The following is a 22071-nucleotide window of genomic DNA, read 5'->3' as shown; positions in this document are numbered from 1 at the left end:
GTGGATGCGTTGTTTGTTGGTTGGATGTGGTCGAATTGACGTCTTGAAACTGTAACGTTTTTGGTTCAATGTATTCTTTGGTACAGCATATGGCTTGCTTCCGTAGGTCAAAGTTGTTTACGAGAATATCGAATGGAGTTGACATTGTTCACGATATGATACCGTAGATATGCGATCGATTAAGCTTAAGACGACCTAACTGATGACATTAAAGTTGGCTTCAAGAACTGTTCTTGGTTGGTTTATTTATTTTTGTGTTTCGCATTCAACTCATCAGTGCATTAACAGATTATGTTGATCTGCTAATGCCACGTCGCGGATCAACATAATCCGCTAAGCAGACGTAAAGTACTTGCTACCTACAAGCAAAGATGTCCATCTCCTCTGTGTGACGAAGAGCAAGCAAAATTTCTCCCCACGCACTGACAACTTCAACGAGAGCTCTTCTCTTTCACATATGTACATCACTGTTGTATAAAGTGTGCACGCATCATGAGTGCGTTTGTTTATTTCCTTTTACCTCTTCCACTGAATCGCACCAAAGTGCTAGAGCATTAGCTAATAAATTCTCTGAGGTGGATGCAGATACTTTCACAGAGGTCTACACGCCGGTGAGCACTCTGGTGTATGGTTTGTGAAGAAGAAGCGTGGGGCACGCAAAATCAGCAAAATAAAACAATTTATCGTTAAATTTTCAGTTTTCATTGCAAATTTTTCATAGCAAGACCAGATCTACTTTCTATTAATTAAAGTTCACATAAGTGTTCGCTCACCATCACGCGGCAGTGATCACTTGGGTGTATTTAGGCGAGAGCACGTGAGAGTGATTCGTGCGAAGAGAATGTTATTCTCTCGCACCAGCTTCTTTCAACACAAGCACGCACTCAAAGTCTGTCTGTCTGGACACTGAGAAGAAGTGCGCTTTCCTCTTTGTGTGGAGCGGAGCAAATGTATCCGCAGTGTTTAATTGAAACCTACGCCCTGGTGTATCACTCCAGTGAAATGAAATCTCTCCCTACAAGTAACTTGCTAAGGTCCTTCCTGACGTTCCGAAAGTACGAAACAAATTGACGGCATTCTGACCGCCAACAGGTTGCAGTCACTAAGGGGTTTTGGTATCTCTTGGGCACAGGTACACATGACTAAATTTATTTATTTTTACGTTTCGCATTCAGCTCATCAGTGCATTAGCAGATTATGTTGATCTGCTAATGCCACGTCTCGGATCAACATAATCCGCTAAGCAGACGTAAAGTACTTGCTACGTACAAGTCACTTGCTTAGGCCCTTCATGACGTCCCGAAAATACGAAACAAATTAACGGCATTCTGACCGCCAACTGGTTGTAGTCATTAGAGGTACCAAAACCCCTTAATGATGTGGAATTGAAGTTACAAAAATGACCACTCATTGGTGAGGCGGACATGGCCACTAGACTCGATCTGAGTAGTTAATTTATTATTGTTTTTTTTCACAAAAAAATGCTGGTTTTATGTAACTCATTACAATTTTCGAGTACTACAACATAGTTCAAAATCCCCAAATCTCGGGCATAATCGATGGTCACAAATAACCGATATTACCGACGACGTGTGTTCTTTTCTACAAAACATTCGGCATCGACAGCACAAAAGATGAGCGAAGATTGGTCTTAACTCAAAGGCAATCGCATTTTATTGCACAAATATTTTACTGATCATTTTTCATTTTTCCTTTAAAAAAATTTTAAGATGAAATTATATTTTTCATGTACAAAACAGTTGCAAAATATCAATAAGGCCAAAACATTCATTTACACACAATATTTAGTCAAATGTGATTGTGTCCTGCGTCAAAGTGAGACTGGTCAATTTTGCCTCACCCGTTTTGAGATTTTCGATTTCGAGATTGGTGCACTCCGATCCAGATTGATACATGTACATATATATGGTATAACCATATACCGTTTTGTAACGAAAGGTTGTAGCTTTCGAACAGTATATATTTATTTATTTATTTATTTAAATAGATTTGCATCATTTTGATATTTTTGATACGACACATTAGGGTCATATCCCTGCCGAATGTCTTTTACATGTCTGGAAGAGAAACTCCAATGGATAAACCTGAAGATTTTTTTCTCTTATCATGTTCGTTACTCTAACGAGTTGATGTGCAGTGAAATGTTCAAGACAAAATCCAAAATGCTCTACTAACAAAATAGAATTCTCGTTTACATAAGCCATCATTCTTACAACGATCATTTTTTCGAAAAGTTTATTTATGGAATAAAATACACTGATTGGTCAATAACTGGATGTTGCCGCTGGTTTTTATCATTTTGAGAATAGGAATAACTTAAGCGTTTTCCCAAACACTTGTTGAAAATTTTAACCAAGAGACTCGAGGCAACAGCGGAATAGTTTTTAATAAGCATATTAAAATTTTCATCATTACCAGAAACCTTTATGTTTTTAAGTTTCCCAATTATTGACTTAATTTCATCAAATTCGTCCCAGTAATGACATTTAGCATTAGCATTAGCATTAGCATTAGCATTAGAGACCGCCCGTGTGTTGCTACTCCGTTATTGATCTGGACCAATTGAGATTGCAAAATGATTTTTTGAAGTAATATGTTTGGGAATAACACATTGTTTCACACTGTGCAAACTGTATTGAACCATGCATGCTGATCAATACCGACGCCGGCCACGTCCGAATGCAGATCTACTTGGGAGGGATAGGATTGTTAGTTCGATGCATGTTGCTACTAAGAACCGAGGAATCCTCTGCATTTCCACATGCATCACAGGAGAGGATACTTTGTTAGTAAATGTTTTAATAATGTTATCATGTGTTTATTGCTCTGGGTAGCCGGCTACCAAGAATGTTTTAAAGTATTATCGTTTTATGTGTTACTTTGTGCTGGCAATATAATGCACAAAACAGTCAATCTCCGAAATTGACAAAACTCCGGACAGCCGGCTGTCGAGTATGCAGTCACTCGTTTATGCATCTACCTTTCGCGTTTTTTTGGTCATGCAAAAAAAAACACATGCGGATTGATAAAAAAAGGTATCATCTCACTGCTAGGTGGATTAAGCACGTTTTCATAAATGAAACTACGTGATACAAAATAAACGAGCGAATAGGATTTAGACAAAAAAGTTGATTCATTGCATTGAAATATTCTAAACAGTTATTATAAAATCATTTTAAATCACCAAACAAAGGTCAACAGATTTCACACGCGTCTTGATTCATTATTATTTCCGCTTTATTATTTTAATTATTTATTAAAATTATTAATTGGTTATATTAGTTGATCTGGGCAGCCGGCTACCGAGAAAAATATTAATTTACTTTTTGAAATATAATATCAAGTGTTTTTTACTATGTATTCAATATACCCATATATGTTATCTCTGTTATTAACTTTGTAATATAAAGTTAATGCGCAATGGTTGATTTTTATCATTCATTTTATAATCCTGAAAGACAATCAATAACATGGAAGAAGAAATCATTCACAATAAAACTTTTCTCCGAAGCTAGACGGAAATTGATAGGTTGAATAAAGAGATGATTTAGTAAAATAGAGTAATCAGAAGTAAAACATTGAAAATATCTGATAACTGAAAGGAAAAAGAAACTCCTGCAATTGTCGCCTTTTACGACATGGAAGCAGGAACCCAGTGGATCTATTCTTGGTTCATTTTTTTTCCGCATGATTACACACGGCATCTAGGCTGGTACTGTCCGGAGAGAGCTAATAGGTACTATCAATCTCCTAGTGGACCCTCAAATTCGTCCCAGTAATGACATTTTGTAGCAATACTTGAGTTGATTGCCATGAGGACTCTCTCAAACGGCTAGGTAAATTTTTGAGCTTTTGTGCTATTTCTAAGAAGTATGGGTGGGTTCGGACCTTAGGAAGATTCCAGAAAGGTTTAGAATATGGTTGAATTTGCAAATCTTTGTTTAATTTCCTTTTGTAAATCCCTAACTATGGATTTTGTAGGTGAATTACGAGTGCGTTGAAATTGTCGTGGACGAATATTCTACAAACGGATGAACATCTGTCGATGATGGGAGAATTAAGTTTAGTTTAAGCTTCATGAACTTCATCATTTCAAGACATTATTTTGTATGTGAGATTTGTTACAAACCAACCAAAAGCTCTAAGATAGTTGAACATAGGACTGATTGGATTATTTATTGCTTAGTTTTAAATACAATTAATGTAACTGAAATATGATTTGAGTCAATCAAGAACCAGATCAGCAGAAGAAGGATTTCTCACAGAAGAGGAACACGTTGGACTATTTAGAACTTGAACTGAAATATGAGCATATGGAAAATTTTTGGTGGTGGTTCGTGAGCCGCTGTACTGTTCAAAAATATTTCTTGATTTACCACTCAGTTTTTAAGACTCAGTGCTGGGGACGGGTGTAGCGTGTTGGGTAAGTCGATGCCTTTCACGCAGCCCACCTGGGTTCGATTCCCAACTCCGCACATAGGGTCAGAAAGTTTTTCTGACCCGAAGAGGTGAATGACCTTAAGGTTAAAATCTCTATAATAAAAAAAAAGATGCAGTGCTAACTATGGTATCTGTGGAAAGCCTTTTTCATTGTTTATAAATATATCATATTAGAAATAAAAGAGTGGACGACGGCTGAAAAACTTGATTATGTAAAAAGTCAGTATATCAACGATTATACAATTGCTGATTTGAGTTCCAATACCGACAATCCCACAATGCGTGCTCGATCAGCGGCAAATCCTGTCTGGAAATCTAGCTGAACCTTACCGTTGCACAAGATACTTCTAAGCGTAGTGGTCTGAAAAAGGGGTGGTTTGTCGGATTTATCACAATGCTTGGACAAATTGTAAACACATTTTTCCTTCAACAACCAGGTGAATAAAACGCAAATGCAGCTGCAATATTAATAAATATAAATATAAATAAAATAAACTATTGAAATCAATAATCATTGAAAATCACTGCCTTCAAGATTTAGATATAAAAATATATGGGTTGCCACTTTGAATATAAGGAATATAAGGATTAAAACGTCTCAATCGAAAAATTATGTGGCCAAAAACCGTGTTAAATACAAATCGATCCAAAATACTATGCTGAAGAACACTCTATTCAATCTTTCAATCTCTCAGAAATAAGTGTATTGAAAATTGTGTCATTTCATTGTGCTTTGTTCAAAACCCTAACTATTGGGATATGGCGAAAAAAACGATATCTCCGTGAATAGATGACGGATACTTACAATCTACGACTCTTATGATTGGTGTTACGGTTAGGTATCTAAATTTGAAACAATTTTTAGTTTTCAAGGTCAATTGTAACAAATATTGTCAAAAAAGTGCAATTTCTACAAAAAAGTATAATTTGGCAAGCAATCATCAGATCTAAAAACAATAGCCTGAATACTTCCAAAAAGACCTTTCATTTGCAACTAGTTTGGTCAAAACCGGTCCCGTCATCTCTGAGAAACACACACACCCACCCACACACACACACCCACACACCTACACCTCACTTCTAGGTTGATTAATGACAATTTTAATTATAACAGGATATGGGGACAATTCTAATCAAAAATTCTTCTGAAGGCATTTAGGCTCCAAAATCAACCTCTGAAAAAACGCTTTGGTCTAATAGGAAAAAAAAGTCGCTGTAGTATGCCGTGCCTTACGAGGCTTACAATATCCGTAAGTTTGTATACTTGGCATATTTCGTTATTCACTCCATTCTCTTCTTTACCGCCGAGTATTGAGCGCAGAATTTTTCTCTCAATGACACCGAGTACTCCAATATCTGTTTTCTTCAACATCTCGTTTGGGCTGCCCCGTTATCTACCAGCCATTATGTACTATGTATTGGTAGAGTTTATCGTCAACCATATTCTGGCAGTTTCTCTAGGTCTCTTCCACAGCTCTACGATCCACACCAATAATATCAATGTTATTCGAAAAACCAGCATGTGGGACTTATTGCTAATATTCCGTTTATCTGCAGGCCGGATCATCGTGTCGCACCTTCGAGCGCTGTATTGAACAACACATTTGAGGACGCGTCGCTATGCTTCAATCCATCTAACATAACGAAAGCATCGAATGTCGTACCTGCTATCTTGACGCTTGATTTTGATCCATCGAGTGTCGCACGAATCAGTGAACATCTGGTCCGTCACTGAACATCCTTTTCGAATTCTCGGTGACTCTTGTTTGTATGTAGAGCATATGAAACCATCCAGTCCGTAGACATTTCCTCTCCTTCCCAGATCTTTCCGATTACTTAGGGGAGTGCATAGTTCAGCCGCTCGCATTCAGTTTTAAGAAGTTCGATAATGATCCCGTCCTTCTCAGCGTCTTCCAAGTCTTTTCAATTGTAAGTTTTTTTTAATGGCGAGACTTCACCGGTCTTACATTCCATCAGCATCTCGAAAGATCGCAATTCCAATATTTTTTTCCATTTATCAAATAGCACAATTTCATTTACTTTCAAGATTAATTATTCAGATGTCAAAATATTTGTTCAATCCATGACACTGATTTTTAGTTGTTTATTTTTTTATGTGATTGCAGTGGGATTCCACGTAGCGTTAACACATGCTCCAAATATCATTAAAGGTAGTAAGCAAACTGTACGCCACCCCGTCACGACTGCAGCCACTTCCACTTCCAGCTCTGTAACTACAACACAAATTCCAATCAACATATAAACACAACATGACAACGGCTTGCGGACTCAGTCCCATACATTTATAGCAACATAAAAATGATTGAATTTTTAGCGGATGCTATAATATTCTGCGTCGATGAGAAAAAACAGTGCCTCCTCAACAATAAAGATACAAATTTAGAAATTCTAGAAATTAAACATCACGCACCAACCTCCCATCTATTTGAAATGTGAATGTCAGGTTGCTGATTAAATCAATCTCACCAAACAAACGACATGAAGAAGGACACTTTATGGATCGTAAGAAAAAAATATTTTTCCTACTTTTATATTGTACAGGAACAAATAAACCGGCAGAAAAGCTCCGTTTGAAACATGTGTAGATTATAAGCTTTTGAATAAGAAAAAATAAATAAATGATCGAAATGGTGACCATATTAAGTATTTTCCGAGGCTGATTGTGGAAAAATCATTCAAATAAATTTACTTATTCAGGATACTTGTCTCAAGGGCGTGAATGAAACTCAAAAACAACATATTTAAATATAAATATATGAATAGGAAAATCAGTTTATGTTTTGATTGTTTTTTATTTTTTTTTAATATTGAAAAAAATTTCGAGGTTCATGCATTTCGCTGTTCAACAACAAAATATGTATAGATTTGTTTCAATTGCTTCGTGTATTTATTATGTGAACGAGCTCTCAAATGCTGATTTGAGAGAAAAACCATTTCAAAAGCATGACCAAATACATACATTCAAAAGTATTCAAAGTTAGCGTTGGAACCTATGCCATATCTATTGATTGAAGCTGAAAACAATTTTTTTTTAAATCGTTCTAATGATCTTGAACAGCTAATACTATCAATTGGTCGGCGATTTTCCCTACCAATTTATATGTGATAGCTATTTAGGAAAAACTACTAAAAAGCAACTTCGATCAAAAAAAATTAGAGGGTTGTATTCAAGACACGACCGAGCACAATAACATTAAAAATGAAACATTTCTAGGGTCTTTATAATAAATACAAAAATAAAGATGATAATGATGATGATACACTAAACTTCACTACACTTCAAAGTTACTTGAAAGCTCAATTTTAGATACAAACAACCTAAAGATTTAAACCTGAACGAATGAATCTATATTATTTTATGATGATAATTTTCGAGAAACGTACAAACTTATTAATTTAATTTGATTTATATCGTTTATTTACCGCCAGTTTTAACCTAATAATGGTCGTTCACTGGATGGACTTATTAATTTTATAAACAGTTAATCGATCCAAGAGAAGATTTTATTTATTTTAACGAAAAATTTTGTGCCAGTAAACTCAGTAATAGTGTAATTTTATTAATCCTTCAAAATCGTCAATAATATTCGGAAAGTGTCGGTAAATAATATGGCAACAATACGAGGAAGAAAACATGTGAAACAGTCCGTATAAAATATTTAGTTCCTTACATTGATTTTCGCTTTGGCATATTAGGAATATACGGAATGGATACGCAACAAAATTCTGAAATTTTGTTCATATTGAAACTTGATGTTATTAACATATGAATGAACCTCGGGAAGCGAAATGTAAGGCATTTTTAATGGCAAAATCGACCAAAAATTTGCTAAATACATGGGATATTTCAAAAGAATCGGTAACCACGCTGATTCGGTTTTTCAATAGTTAGATCATATATAAGATACTCAAGCGAACACGGTGTTGCACAGACAACAGGAAACCAACAAATAATGCAAAAGCGACAATCCAGCAAGTGAACGCATATACAATCCAGTCGTCAGCTCACCGGACGAGCTACTTGTTTCATTCACAGTCAAACATCAACTAGGCAAAGAAATATTGTGCAGCCTATATTTATAGATTTCTCTTCATACTATGCATAACGATACGATGTTTTTAATGCATGACGCAAAGCCTCCTATGCCGAACAAGAAGTTGACGTCATTTTGTAGAACAGGGATTGGTGGATGAAAACATAGGTCGATTCCAACCATTTTTTCAATAGTATGCTATTGAAATACTGAAACGACGTCGTCATACATGTTTAAGTTAAAAGTTTCCGAATCGATTGGTTGTTAAATTATAACAATCCATCAACAAATGACCGAGTTATTAACGTTCAAAATTATGACACACAAAGGTTACGCGACTATTTTGAAACTTTTAATTGACACCCGGCCCCATATAGTGAAGAGTAAGGCATTTTTAATGCCAAAAATCTTGTATGTTGGCTCTAATATGTACAACGAACAATATTTTGAAATCTAATGTTTGCTTATGATTACAGAAAATGATAGAAGTAATATGATATTCCAATTGATTTGAGTCTTTTGATGCACTGAATGAATATGAATGAAATAGTTGCTTTATTTTTTTTTGTTTCATATATTTTAACGTGTCATTGTTTGTTGAAATATCGTTCAAGTTTGTTTTAATTAACATTGTGTTCTTGTATGTTAACATCACATTTCGTAAGATGTGTGAAACTAAAGCAAAATCAGGTCAGTATCCTTTCATTGACTATCTTAAAATAAAACAGAGAAAGACTGCATTTATGAATGTTAAAACGTATCCATATCTTTGATTCCTTAATGATTAATGAAGATTTCATACTTAATACATACTGAAATAGATCGATCATTCAAGAAAATACTAGGCAGTACACCGTAGCGAAATAATATTAGATTAGTTTTATTCTCACACTATTAAATTCTGGGCAGGGCGTCATTGCATCAGATTTTACATGTTATCAATTTGTCATCATTGCGAATATTCAAAATGCGAAAACTCATCATTGAGTTCAACTGTTTGTCTCATGTACACACATAAACACGCAAACAATTTGCGATCTTGCGAACTGATTCGAATGTTCGATCTTGCGAACTGAATTCAATTTATAGGTTATGTTAGTTACTTGCACACGAACCGACTTCGACTATACCAATTCAAGGAGTACCGGAAGTAGTGGTCAAAACCTTCAAAAAAGATCTCACTTCATTTTCTAAGAGCCGCCTAAGCCGATTTCCACGAACTTGAGTTCAAATTAAAGGTCTTATGGTTCTCTATTGAATTTCATCCGTATCCAATTTCCAGCTTCGGAACTATAGGGTGAAGTGTGCTGAAAATGGCAGACAGCCATACAAAGCGACGGCGCAAAATAGGGAAAAATTCTTCTATACATGCCTTTTTCAATTTGTAGGTTATGTTAGTTTCTGGCTACTCGAACCGACTTCGACTATAACGGTTTCCGGATCCGGACAAAATGGACGGTATCATCATGTTATTCTCTACTTTATATGGTAACGGTACCCCCGTTCATCTTATCAGGGCTTGCAAATTGACGTAACAAATATGAACAAAAGAGTTTCACTCCCTGTGTTATTCGTAATAATGGAGAGTTACTGAGTTCGTTCATTAGTTCATGAACTCATGCACAAAATCTATGGTATTCGTTGTTTATAATATTTAAAAAAATGTGATATGTAATCAAATTTTGTCTTAGAGTGCAAATATTGGGTTCAAAAGTTCTTCATTCTCATACAGTACTAATGAGAGTGAACCATTCATTCCTTTGTATTGCTATAATTGAATTAACAATTAGTTCATGTGTTACTCTACACATAGATCCATCTTGCCCGCTGCGCGCCTCTTCTTCTTATACCGGTCGGATCATTATCGAGAATCATTTTAACCGGGTTGTTCTCCGACATTCTAACAACATGCCCGGCCCACCGTAACCGCCCGACCTTGGCCGTTTGGACGAGAGTTGGTCCTCCCAGCAACTGGTGCAGTTCATGGTTCATTCGCCTTCTCCACGTACCGTCTTCTATCCGCACTCCGCCAAAGATGGTTCGCAACACCTTCCGTTTAAAAACACCCAGTGAACGTTGATCCTCCATGAGCATTGTCCAGGAGTCGTGCCCGTAGAAGATAACCGATCTAATCAGCGTTTTGTAGATAGTTAACCTAGTACGACGGCGATTTTGCTCGATCGAAGCGTACTGCGCAGTTCAAAGTAAGCACGATTTCCTGACAATATGCGTCTCTGAATTTCTCTGCTGGTGTCATTATCGGCAGTCACCAGTGAGCCCAAGTACACGAACTCGACCATATCAATTTCATCACCGTCAATAAGAACTCGTAATGGGTGGCTGACATTATCTTCTCTCGAGCCCCTGCCTTTCATGTACTTTGTCTTCGAAAAATTGATGTCTAGTCCGATCCGCTTGGCCTCAGCTTTTAGTCTGATGTACGTATCTTCCATCTTCTCAAAGTTGCGTGCTATAATGTCTATATCTTCAGCGAAACCAAGTAGCTGGATGGACTTTCTGAAAATCGTGCCACTCGTGTCTATCCTCGCTCTTCTTATCACACCCTCCAAAGCAATGTTGAATTGCAGACACGAAAGGCCATCAACTTGCCGTTACCCTCTGCGAGTTTCGAAGGGACTCGAGTTTATGCTCAATACTCGGACAACGCACATCACTCGATCCATCGTAGCCTTGACCAATCGTATCAGTTTGTCCGGGAATCTGTAGTCGTGCATTATTTTCCATAGCTGATCTCGATCGATTGTGTCGTAGGCTGATTTGAAATCGATGGCGAATTCTTGGTCCGGGGCAGCACGTTGGCCCATAAATCCTGCCTGATATTGTCCCACAAATTCGTTTGCAATCGTTGAAAGTCGACGGCATAAGATTTGGGAGAGTACCTTGTAGGCGGCGTTCAGCAGAGTGATCGCGCGGTGATTGCAGCAATCCAGCTTGTCACCCTTTTTGTAGATGGGACACACGGTTCCTTCCATCCATTCACGCGGAAAAATCTCGTCTTCCCAGATCTTGTTAACGACCCAGTGCAGTGGTTTCACTAGTGCATAACCACCGTGTTTTAGTAGCTCGCTTGGTAGGTGGTCAAAGCCAGCGGTCTTATTATTTTTCATCCGGCTTACCTCCCCCTCAACATCTTGGAGGTCTGGGGCCGGCAGTCTATCGTCCTCCGCACGCGTTCCCAAGTTCGTTATCGCGCCGCCACTTTCGTATTCCGTAGTGGTCCGAATTTATATTCGCACATACCGCGAATATTGTTGATGTCCGAGAAAAATTTTCCGTCGATCAAAATGTGATCGATTTGGTTTTCGGTCTGTTTGTCAGGTGATTTCCAGGTAGCTTTGTGGATATCCTTGCGGGGAAAGAAGGTGCTTCTGACTACCATTCCTCGGGAGGCCGCAAAGTTGACACATCGTTGGCCGTTGTTATTCGATGTGGCATGCAGACTGTTCGGCCCGATTGCCGGTCGGTACATTGCCTTACTTCCTACCTAGGTATTCATGTCACCAATGACCATTTTTACGTATCCGCGTGGGCAGCCGTCATAGGCTTGCATTCTTTCTCGTTATCGAATCGCTATCGCTTGCTAGCGACTTGCAGTTCCATATTCCAAGTTTCCAATCGTAGTCCTTATTTCGTCTATGTCTAGGATGATTGTTTCGGATCCTATTCTCTCCTGTATTATTTGCAATAAATATTTTACGGGTGGCTTATAAGGCCTCGCCGGAGGATCATCGTGCTTGCTCTGTTTAACGTCCTAACTAGCACTTGGACGATCCCGTTGGTGGGGTTGCCACCTTGGATTTAAATGGTCGGGATACAGCATTTCATACTCAGCCGCTGGTTACCAGAACAGACACTGTTTGAAGCCGCTCCTAATATGGAGTATACATGCTCCGACATCCTCTAAAGAGGACCCCCTTCCCCGTAGCATACGTCCCACCGGGATTGGTTACCCGATCTTTCCTATGGTTGCTCGTACCCCAGCCGGCACCGTGGTGAGGTAGGGATAGGAGTTACTGGAAAAAAGGCTAAGAGCCACACTGGGGCCTGAATTAACCATTGTCCAGTCGTTTGCCAATCATTTATTTATTCTATTTTTATGCCATTCACAAATATTTACATTGTAAAATTTTTTAAAAATATCTATTCCTTAAATGGACATCAATTATGATGATTCCAAAGATACTTAAAAGATAAATTTTTGATACGAACACCCTCAACATATAAACCTGAACAAATGAAACGATTATATATCATAATGATCATTTTCAAGAAAGAGAACGTACAAACTGATTAATTGTATAAACAGCGATTCAAGAAAAGATTTTATATGGAAATGTTGAAACACTAACCGTGAACCAGTAATAGTGTAATGTTATTGATCCTTCGTTAAAAAGCGTGGACAATCTTCGGAAAGTGTCTGAAATTACTATGGCAGCAATATAAGGAAGAAAACATGTGACACAGTCCGTACAACATATTCTGTTACCTTAATTGATTTTCACTTTTGCATTACCTTCATTGATTTTCACTTTTGCATACATTTTTCATATGCAACAAACAATCAAAAACAGCACTAAACATAAAGAAACAAATCGTTCTGCATCTTCAAACGGGTGCCATGTATGGATAACCACCCGGATACGTAGTGGCGTCAATGCGGGATAGTTACATATCAGATGATATGAAGTACCGTAATCGCATTCACACAAATCACGCGAATAATACTCATCACGCTGAATAGGTGCCATGTGGTAATTGAGTTTTCAATGTCCAGTCAAAGCTCTGACCAGAATACTGCAATGATGCTTGGAAAAATGCAGTAGACACTTTGACATTTTCAGATTTAAATCTGGTAAAAATGCTTTTGTCTGAGCGCAAGTTTGCAAGCTGCGCCAGTAGCTGCCATGTTTGGATGCAGCCCAAGAACGAAACTTGTATTTTATCCAACTAGTTGAAAGTGGTAAAGCTTGTCCAGGACCAACGAAATCATTCGTTTAACCAGCTCTAGCCAATTCGTCACCTCATTCATTTCCAGTAATACCAGAATGGCCGGGTACATATAAGAAGTAAACAGCATTTGTAATACTGAGGTCTTCAATTTGAGTGATAACTAAATTCGATCGTCAATCATTCGAACTAAGTGCTTTTAAAGCTGTCTGACTTTGTTTGTCACAGATTCTCTGCTGAAGTGCCGATTGTATCCCACACAGAATCGCGTCGATTTCTGCTTGACACAGTACACTATTTACCAAGTAAATGAGACTGCTCTACCCTCATTTCACGACAGTAGACACCAGCACCAGTACGGCCATTCAACAGAGAACCGTCCGTATAACAAACTATGTGTTCATCATCAATTTTCTAATCACTGCTTGCCGAAGCGATGAACAAAGAGGTCGATTACTAAGCATTGCGTGTATCCAAATTGTGATACTTGAATGTATGCCATGGCCACGGGCTGCTTCCAGAATTGAATTGAAAGACACGTTATCAAATGCACCTTCAATATCTAGGAAAACTCCCAAGTGTCGGAATCTTCCATTTTACAATTCCAAATTGTAAAACACGTCTGTAGACAATGACTACTTCTTTCAACTTTCACTAAGAAACTGACTTGCAAACTCGTTGTTTAGAAAATTTCCAAATTTCCATGCCTACCTAGACTGAATCAATTGCATGTTTAGAAAATTTTCATGACTTCCTAGATTGAGTCATGTTTCGTTTCTGCTATATATATATATATATATATATATATATATATATATATATATATATATATATATATATATATATATATATATATATATATATATATATATATATATATATATATATATATATATATATATATATATATATATATATATATATATATATATATATATATATATATATATATATATATATATATATATATATTTATATATATATATATATATATATATATATATTTATATATATATATATATATATATATATATATATATATATATATATATATATATATATATATATATATATATATATATATATATATATATATATATATATATATATATATATATATATGTATATATATATATTTTTTTTTTTTGAATGTTCATGTATCATTCGGATTTAATTGCATTATCAACTTCATCAGTTCTGATGTCTACATCAAGCAGGATTGCTTTTGTGAGAAAGATTTTCCTATGTTATACACAACATCATGTAATAGGGTTGTAATGGACTTTCCACGCTGGTAACATTCCTGATATATTGATCAACTATCACTGTTTTAAGAAGAAATGAGCTAAGACTGATACGTCTGAAACTCTTCGCTTCCTGATAAGTGTCGCAACCACCTTAGGGAATAAATGTGCCCAGAAACCGTAACTACCTGAAAAAGTCTCAGGAACAGCTGTCGGTGATGGCTCCTGGAAAGTGAGTGTTAAAGAGATAGTGAAATACATCATCTTCATCAGACAGGTACTCCCTTCTTAAGAAACCGACATAAAAGTCATTAGATTTCGAAACTAACTTATTTAATCTGCTAGCCTTGTTGATACTAGAGACATTTGTGCAAAGACTTTTCCAACCACTTCACTCAGACGATCGAAGAGCATTTTTGTAAACTCTTCGAGCCGACAGGAATGCCTCCGATTCATCTCTGCGTTGGTGGTTCCAAACTCGTCTGCATAGTTTCCTTAGTCTAGCAAGTTCTGCATTTCACCAAGGAGTTCCTCTAGTGGCTCGCACGATCCGAAGCGGACCTCTTCATATACTGCAACTATGAGTGAGTTTCCAAATCATTTGGGGTTTCAATTGTTGGATTGTACCTGTAAAATCTAGTTCGAGCTCATCGGAGACGAGCCAATGCACCAACTCATGCGCAATTCTATCAGAGCAGAGAGTTACTTCCAAAACCTCCTCTCTTCCAGATCTCGGAAAAGCTGGACGATTTCATGCTTTGACTATATGCAGGTTTGCCTCCGATTCATCTCTGCGTTGGTGGTTCCAAACTCGTCTGCATAGTTTCCTTAGTCTAGCAAGTTCTGCATTTCACCAAGGAGTTCCTCTAGTAGCTCGCACGATCCGAAGCGGACCTCTTCATATACTGCAACTATGAGTGAGTTTCCAAATCATTTGGGGTTTCAATTGTTGGATTGTACCTGTAAAATCTAGTTCGAGCTCATCGGAGACGAGCCAATGCACCAGCTCATGCGCAATTCTATCAGAGCAGAGAGTTACTTCCAAAACCTCCTCTCTTCCAGATCTCGGAAAAGCTGGACGATTTCATGCTTTGACTATATGCAGGTTTGTACTGCTTACAAATTCCATCATATCAGAGCCTCTCGAATTTATATCTGTGCTGCCCCAAATGATATGGTGAGCATTGATGTCACTGACGATTATAAGTGGTAAATAGCTATCATATTGCCTTTCTGAAGTTTGCAGCTATCATACTGCCCTTTTGAAGTCATCGCTTTGGCTTGGTTATACGGCAAATATGCCAAACAATAGACATATTTCCTGTCTATGCCATCAATAGTCATACCAACTGCGACAGCACAAATATCCCGACTTGTGAGTTCCGATACTAGAGATACATCTAGAGCACTATTTGCAAGTATGCATGCACGAGGTATTTCACGTGGATTAATCATACCGTTCTTGTTCAGGGCAACGAAGACTATGTTGAATAAGTTTCCAACGTTGAATTTTCTCTTGGAAAATATGGTTTTCGAATCAAAGCTCTAGAAGCTTTACTCCTTACAAAGTCTGAATGGATTCATAGTTGCTGAACGTTTATGCTGGAGTTTGATTTGTGCTACTCTAACCATTATCAACTACAGTAATGAACACTCCATCGCCAGCACTTATCGTACAATAACTAGAAGAAACCAAATACATTGGCTTATAATCGCTTATAGTAAACCATGGAAGGATTTTTTCAAATGCTTTAATCATTTAAATCCCATGAGTTACGAATAATGAAATCGTCCACTGTGTCAGAACTTCGCTTAACACAGTAAGGGAAAAACCCAAGATATTCCGTTCACGACTGCATTGTTTAACGTCCTGCAGCCATTCAGTCATCGGCACGGAATACACCTTGAGAGTTCCTATTTGTGTGGCCCTTTATGACATGGAATAGGAAACCAGCGAATCAATTTTTGGTAGAAAATAATTCCGCCGGATGCCACACGGCTTACCTGTTTGGTGGACTTATAGCCTGTTCGCACTATACCGGGATGACCGGGACGGGACCGTCAGGGACTATCCGGGACGTTTTTTTCCTCATCGGCGATGACGCATTTTTCGCACCGTCGGCGCTGGAAAAAAACTCGACGAGGAATATCGGTGACAACCAAATGATAAAATCCATCCGGATCCGGGATTCCAATACATACACACGCCGGCAGCTCAGTCATCGCCGATGAGGAAAAAACGTCCCAGATAGTCCCGGACGGTCCCGTCCCGGTATAGTGCGAACAAGCTATTATACCACCGGTACAGATGGACCGTAGACCGTTATTCTTAGCCGGTTGGGAAACCGCTCCCGACACTACACGGCTATCTGGTCTGCTCAGAAAGGGAAGTTGACATTTATGGTCAACTTCCATGGGTGCCCGAGCAGCCGGAAACTATTTGTATTGCATTGCTAGTTTATGTTACACTTAGTCTGGATTTCTTCTATGAGATTCTTGGAAGCAAGATTAGATCAAAATATTATGCTTTATGAGGCTAAATCGAATTCTAACTATTCAATTAGGTTACACGACTATTGTTCGGTTAAATAATAGGGTCTAAGGCTTTATGCTGAGAGATAGTTCATTGTGTTCAGCCACCTTTAATTAAATCTATGATTGTCATCATAACTAACGCTCGTATCCGTACTGTATTTTACAGTATTGTACTGTATTTTCGACCCAAATACTTCGTACTGCTTTTTACCCTCAAATGTACTGTGTTTTAAAATGTACTGTGTTTTAGAATGTTCTGCATTTTTCTACTGAAATGTACTGTATTTTTCACATTGAAAAATAAATACAGAATATTAAGTCTAGCGCATTTCATTTCGATTTGCGGCTATACAAAACATCAGCAATACAACACGTAGCGAATGTAAATACATCCAAACAACAAATTGTAATGTAATGGGAATGTAGACTGCATACAACAATTTTTTTCTTATTCATTCTTGCTCAAAGCGCGTCACAATAACTAAATCAAAATCATTATCAGTAGTATCCGCTTTTCAAAACATGTTTGATGATTATTTCGTGCATTTTTTAGGTTTTATCGAGCTTAATCGAGCAAAAGCTATCACAGAGACGGCACTCGAACCCGTAGCTATCTCCTATTCGGGGAAATCTTTTTTTCAATTAAACTAGCCTACGTGTGAAGCACACAAAGAAACAGATTAATTGAGAGCAAAAACAGCTGGCAGAGGGGTTGTTATAGAGATATGACTACAATTGAACGGCGTAGTGCTCGAGCTGAAAATGCTCGGTTATTCTATTCAATTAAGATGTTTCTTCGTGAGTTTCACATGCAAATTAGTTTCCACGTATTGTTTAAACAATATTTCAAAATTATACTATTTACAGATAAAAGTACATATATTAAACTCCATAAAAAAATTATTCTGTTTATTTTTCGAATACGGCGGCTCTTTCATGGAAACCAATCGTTAGAAAACAAAAATCAAACCAGTTTCATATTCTGTTTTGGAATACGAGTGACACACAGTTGAATAACTTGGTATCTAGAAAATGTCGATTGGCCTTAATTGACGAAACGATTTTCTCGTATTGTAGCTAGTTACGGGTTCGAGTCCCATCTATGCGGTAACTTTTTCGCGGAATTCATTTCATAATTGTATTCGCACGTTATTTTTCCAATCTCCTTTTCTCGTTAGATACTAATCAAATTTATTGGCTTTTGTTGTTTATTTACTATTTTTAGTAAAAATGCGTACTGCAAAATGTACTGTTTTTCAAAATCGATGTACTGTATTTTCTTGACTTTTATGCCAAATGAACTGTTTTTCGTCAAGAAAAATATACGAGCCTTAATCATAACACAACTTTATACTGAATCCATTTGTGCGCCACTGTTTTGTTCGTAAATAAATGGAGATTTCAATATGCTCACGACTGGCTGAAAAATTTAAAAAAAATTTCAAGCGTACAATATTGGAACTCGAATCAATTAAATGAGGCAAATCCATTAACAAATCACCGAGACAAGCGACAAGAACTAGAATAGAGCTTATTCTCTTCTCTCAGAGATAGCTTGATCGATATTCACAAATTTATGTTCAAATGAAAGGTCTTATGGTTCTGAATCTTCTGAGTAGAATTTGTAGGTTATGTTAGTTGATGGCCACACGAACAGATATCGATTATACCGGTTCCGGAAGTACCTGCAATTTTGTTTTCTTTTTTGCTGGCCAAAACGCCCCCTTCTATTTTAAACCATTCAAGGCTTTCATAAACAAAAGTTTTATCACTAACACTATCTTTACGTTAGATCTTTCTGCTGTGCAAGTTTGGCAGTGGTCGTTTGCTGGAAAATATGAAAAAATTAAAAATACCATTAGGCAGCTATTCGATGTAAGGTTTTTCTTCGAATTTTCTCATAACAATCACTCAACGGGCGTTATGCCCCACCTTTGATTTAAAGGTATGCTTCGAGTTCAAATATTGTTTTAAAGATTTATAACGATCATTTAAACGAAATGTAGCGTTGGGAGGATAAAAAATGTTGTTTTTCAATTGTAATTAATTGATTTCTGATGCAAAGAATATCTTCTTTATCGACATTTCAAGGGGCAAATTGTATCATTGTTGTGGGGATACCTCTGATTTGTTATGAGGCATATTATACGGTTGCTGGAGCATTATGGCTATGGCAAGCGAAAAAACTGAGAATGGGGTCTTCTTGGAATATCTGTTTGTATCATTCAATTCTCATCACTTCTACCGGAATCATTGAAAATTATGTTCCTGAAAGGGATTGCAAAGAAAAACCTACATTCTCGAAGAAAAAATCTCAGTACATTTAGAAATATCTCAATGTTTTCTTAAGGGGGACATATTATAACACTTTACTCTACAATGAAACATTTCGATCGAGAAATAAGTAAAAAGGTAAACTTTTTCGCACTTTTGATTGTTTTTATCTTTTTGCCTTTCTCATAGAGAAAGACTATGCAATCAATGTGAAATCCGACTTTTGAACCGAGACACGGAGAGCCGAGTGTCATATACCATTCGACACAGTTCGTCGAGTACGCAAAATGTATGTGTGTGTACATGTGTGTATACGTGTGTATGTATGTATGTGGGTTAGAGAAAGAGAAAAATATGCACTTAATTTTCTCTGAGCTGGCTGAACCGTTTTTCACAAACATAGACTCAAATGAAATGTACTATTGGCCCATAGAAATCTTTTAAATTTAGTATGGATCTGACAATACAATAAAAAATGTGCGAAAAATAGCACAAAATAGGCACTCATTTATCTCCGAAGTGACTGAGCCGATTTTAACAAAATTAGGCTCAAATGAAAGGTACTATTGTCCCATAACTTGGTTTTGAATGTGGTATGAATCTTACGCCCGGTTCCAGAATCACAGGGTGATGCTGCAAATTCAAAAGTTTGCCTTCATAGAAAAATATGTGAAGATGATCTATTTTTTCAAAAATAGAAAATAAATATTTTAGTTTACAGGAAGTACCAGAAATAGTGGCCGGAAATGCCGGAAATAGTGGCCAAAATCTTCAAAATAGAACTAATTACTTTTCTTCGTGACCGCTCAAACGATTATCGCAAAACTTAGAATCAAATGAAACGACATACGGTCCTTTAAAGAATTGCTGAATTTAATGTGTTTAAATTTCAAGTCGTCGTATAGTGCGACGATGCAAAAGAGGGAAAAAAATGCTAAACTGGACTCAAAACTGCTAGAGTTTATAGGTAATGTAAATTACTGATCATATGAATCGACTTCGGCTATACCGGATCTCGAAATCCGGTTCCGGAAGTACCGCAAATAATGGTCAAAAACTCGAAAATGAACTAAGTTACTATTATCTGCAACGACACGACCGATTTTTCCAAACTTTGAATCATATAAATTTCTAACGGTCCTTTTTAGAATTGATAAATTCGGTCAAGATCTGACTTCCGGCTCCGTAATTACAGAGTGATGAGTGTTTGAAATTTTAGGCCTTCGTATAATGCGACAGTGCGAAAAAGGAAACAATCTTTTAACTTGGGTCTAAATATAACAATGAATATTTTTGGTTGTAGTACAGACCATGAAGAAATATCTAAAGAGTAAAATGTCATTTGGTGCATGCTGATAAGTTGTTAGGTTTGGAATACGAGTGGCACTCAGTTAAAAAACCTTTCTCATTAACATTTCATAAGAAATCGATGTAAGCTCCGATGGACTTTTTGACAATCTAATCCAGAACCGGAACACGGAGACGGTCATAATCGTAAAAAGTGTTTGCGGTCATCAAATAGCCAGGCCTACAAGTTCAAATAGTTATCAGATTTGCTTTGTAAATTTCGTACTTAACACATGGATCAATAAGTACCGAGACTAACAATGGAAACAACATTTTTTTTGCAAATTTTTTTTTCTTCAACATAATCACCTTTTAGGGTGATACAATGGTTCCAACGATTTTCCAATTTTTCAATACCATGTTTATAAAAAAATTTATCTTTCGCTTCAAAATAAACTTCAGTTTCAGCGATGACCTCCTCATTTGAGCCAAATATTTTTCCCTGGAGCATTTTTTTAAGATCAGCAAAGAGCCAGTAGTCACTGGGGGCTAAATCTGGCGAGTATGGGGGTGGGGAGGCAGACCAAAGCCCAATTCATTCAATTTCGCCATTGTTTTCATCGACTTGTGGCAGGGTGCCAGACTTTGCCAGCTGTGCGCCACTCAGATGACTGCCGCTTCGACTCTGTAGTGTAGTGATGTATCCATGTTTCGTCCATGGTCACGTAACGACGCAAGAAATCTTTTTTGTTGAGAGTGAATAGCGATAAACTGCTTTCTGAATCATCGACTCGTTGCTGTTTTTGTTCCATCGAAAGCAATCGCGGCACCCACTTGGAAAAAACCTTTTTCATGCTCAATTTTTCATGAAGGATAGTAAATACACTTCCATATGATATCTGTGTCATCTCAGCAATCTCACGGAGCTTCACTTTACGATCTTTCATTATAATTTTTGTCACTTCACTCACATTTTCCGGTGTAACGGCTTCCATCGCACTCAAAAATAAAAAATTTGGAATTGTCTATATAAAACAGAAACATGCATAGCTAATCCTTTAATAAAATAAGCAAATTTATTGGTGTTCAACAATACATTAAAAAAAAATATTATTCACTTAAATAACCCTTCGGTGACGTTGAGATGTCTAAATATTAAATTTACTATCAATTTCACTACAAACAATCGTACATACCCACATTCAGCCGTTTTTCTCACGTTGATGAATTTCATGTCAGAATTTAGT

At 37.0% G+C, this 22071-nt stretch overlaps 1 protein-coding gene across 7 annotated transcripts in view; it reads left to right on the top strand.

Annotated features, from left to right (window-relative positions):
- Nucleotides 1-22071, top strand: part of LOC131440552 (serine/threonine-protein kinase par-1) — a 94774-nt gene that overhangs the window by 55596 nt on the left and 17107 nt on the right. Inside the window, exon 12 of one of the 7 annotated variants that reach the window (XM_058611928.1) lies at nucleotides 6588-7238. The exons of 5 other annotated variants lie outside the window; for them this stretch is intronic. In XM_058611928.1, the coding sequence (XP_058467911.1) occupies nucleotides 6588-6724 (137 nt within the window). In that variant the 3' untranslated portion in view covers nucleotides 6725-7238. Of the gene's footprint in view, nucleotides 1-6018; nucleotides 6367-6587; nucleotides 7239-22071 lie in introns of those variants that run through there. One more of the 7 variants, XM_058611930.1, reaches the window with a different exon arrangement.

Source organism: Malaya genurostris, chromosome 1 (genome assembly GCF_030247185.1).
Source record: "Malaya genurostris strain Urasoe2022 chromosome 1, Malgen_1.1, whole genome shotgun sequence".
Taxonomy (NCBI): domain Eukaryota; kingdom Metazoa; phylum Arthropoda; class Insecta; order Diptera; family Culicidae; genus Malaya; species Malaya genurostris.
The sequence above is the reverse complement of the archived record's forward strand: the minus strand, read 5'-3'. Positions and strand labels throughout refer to the sequence as shown.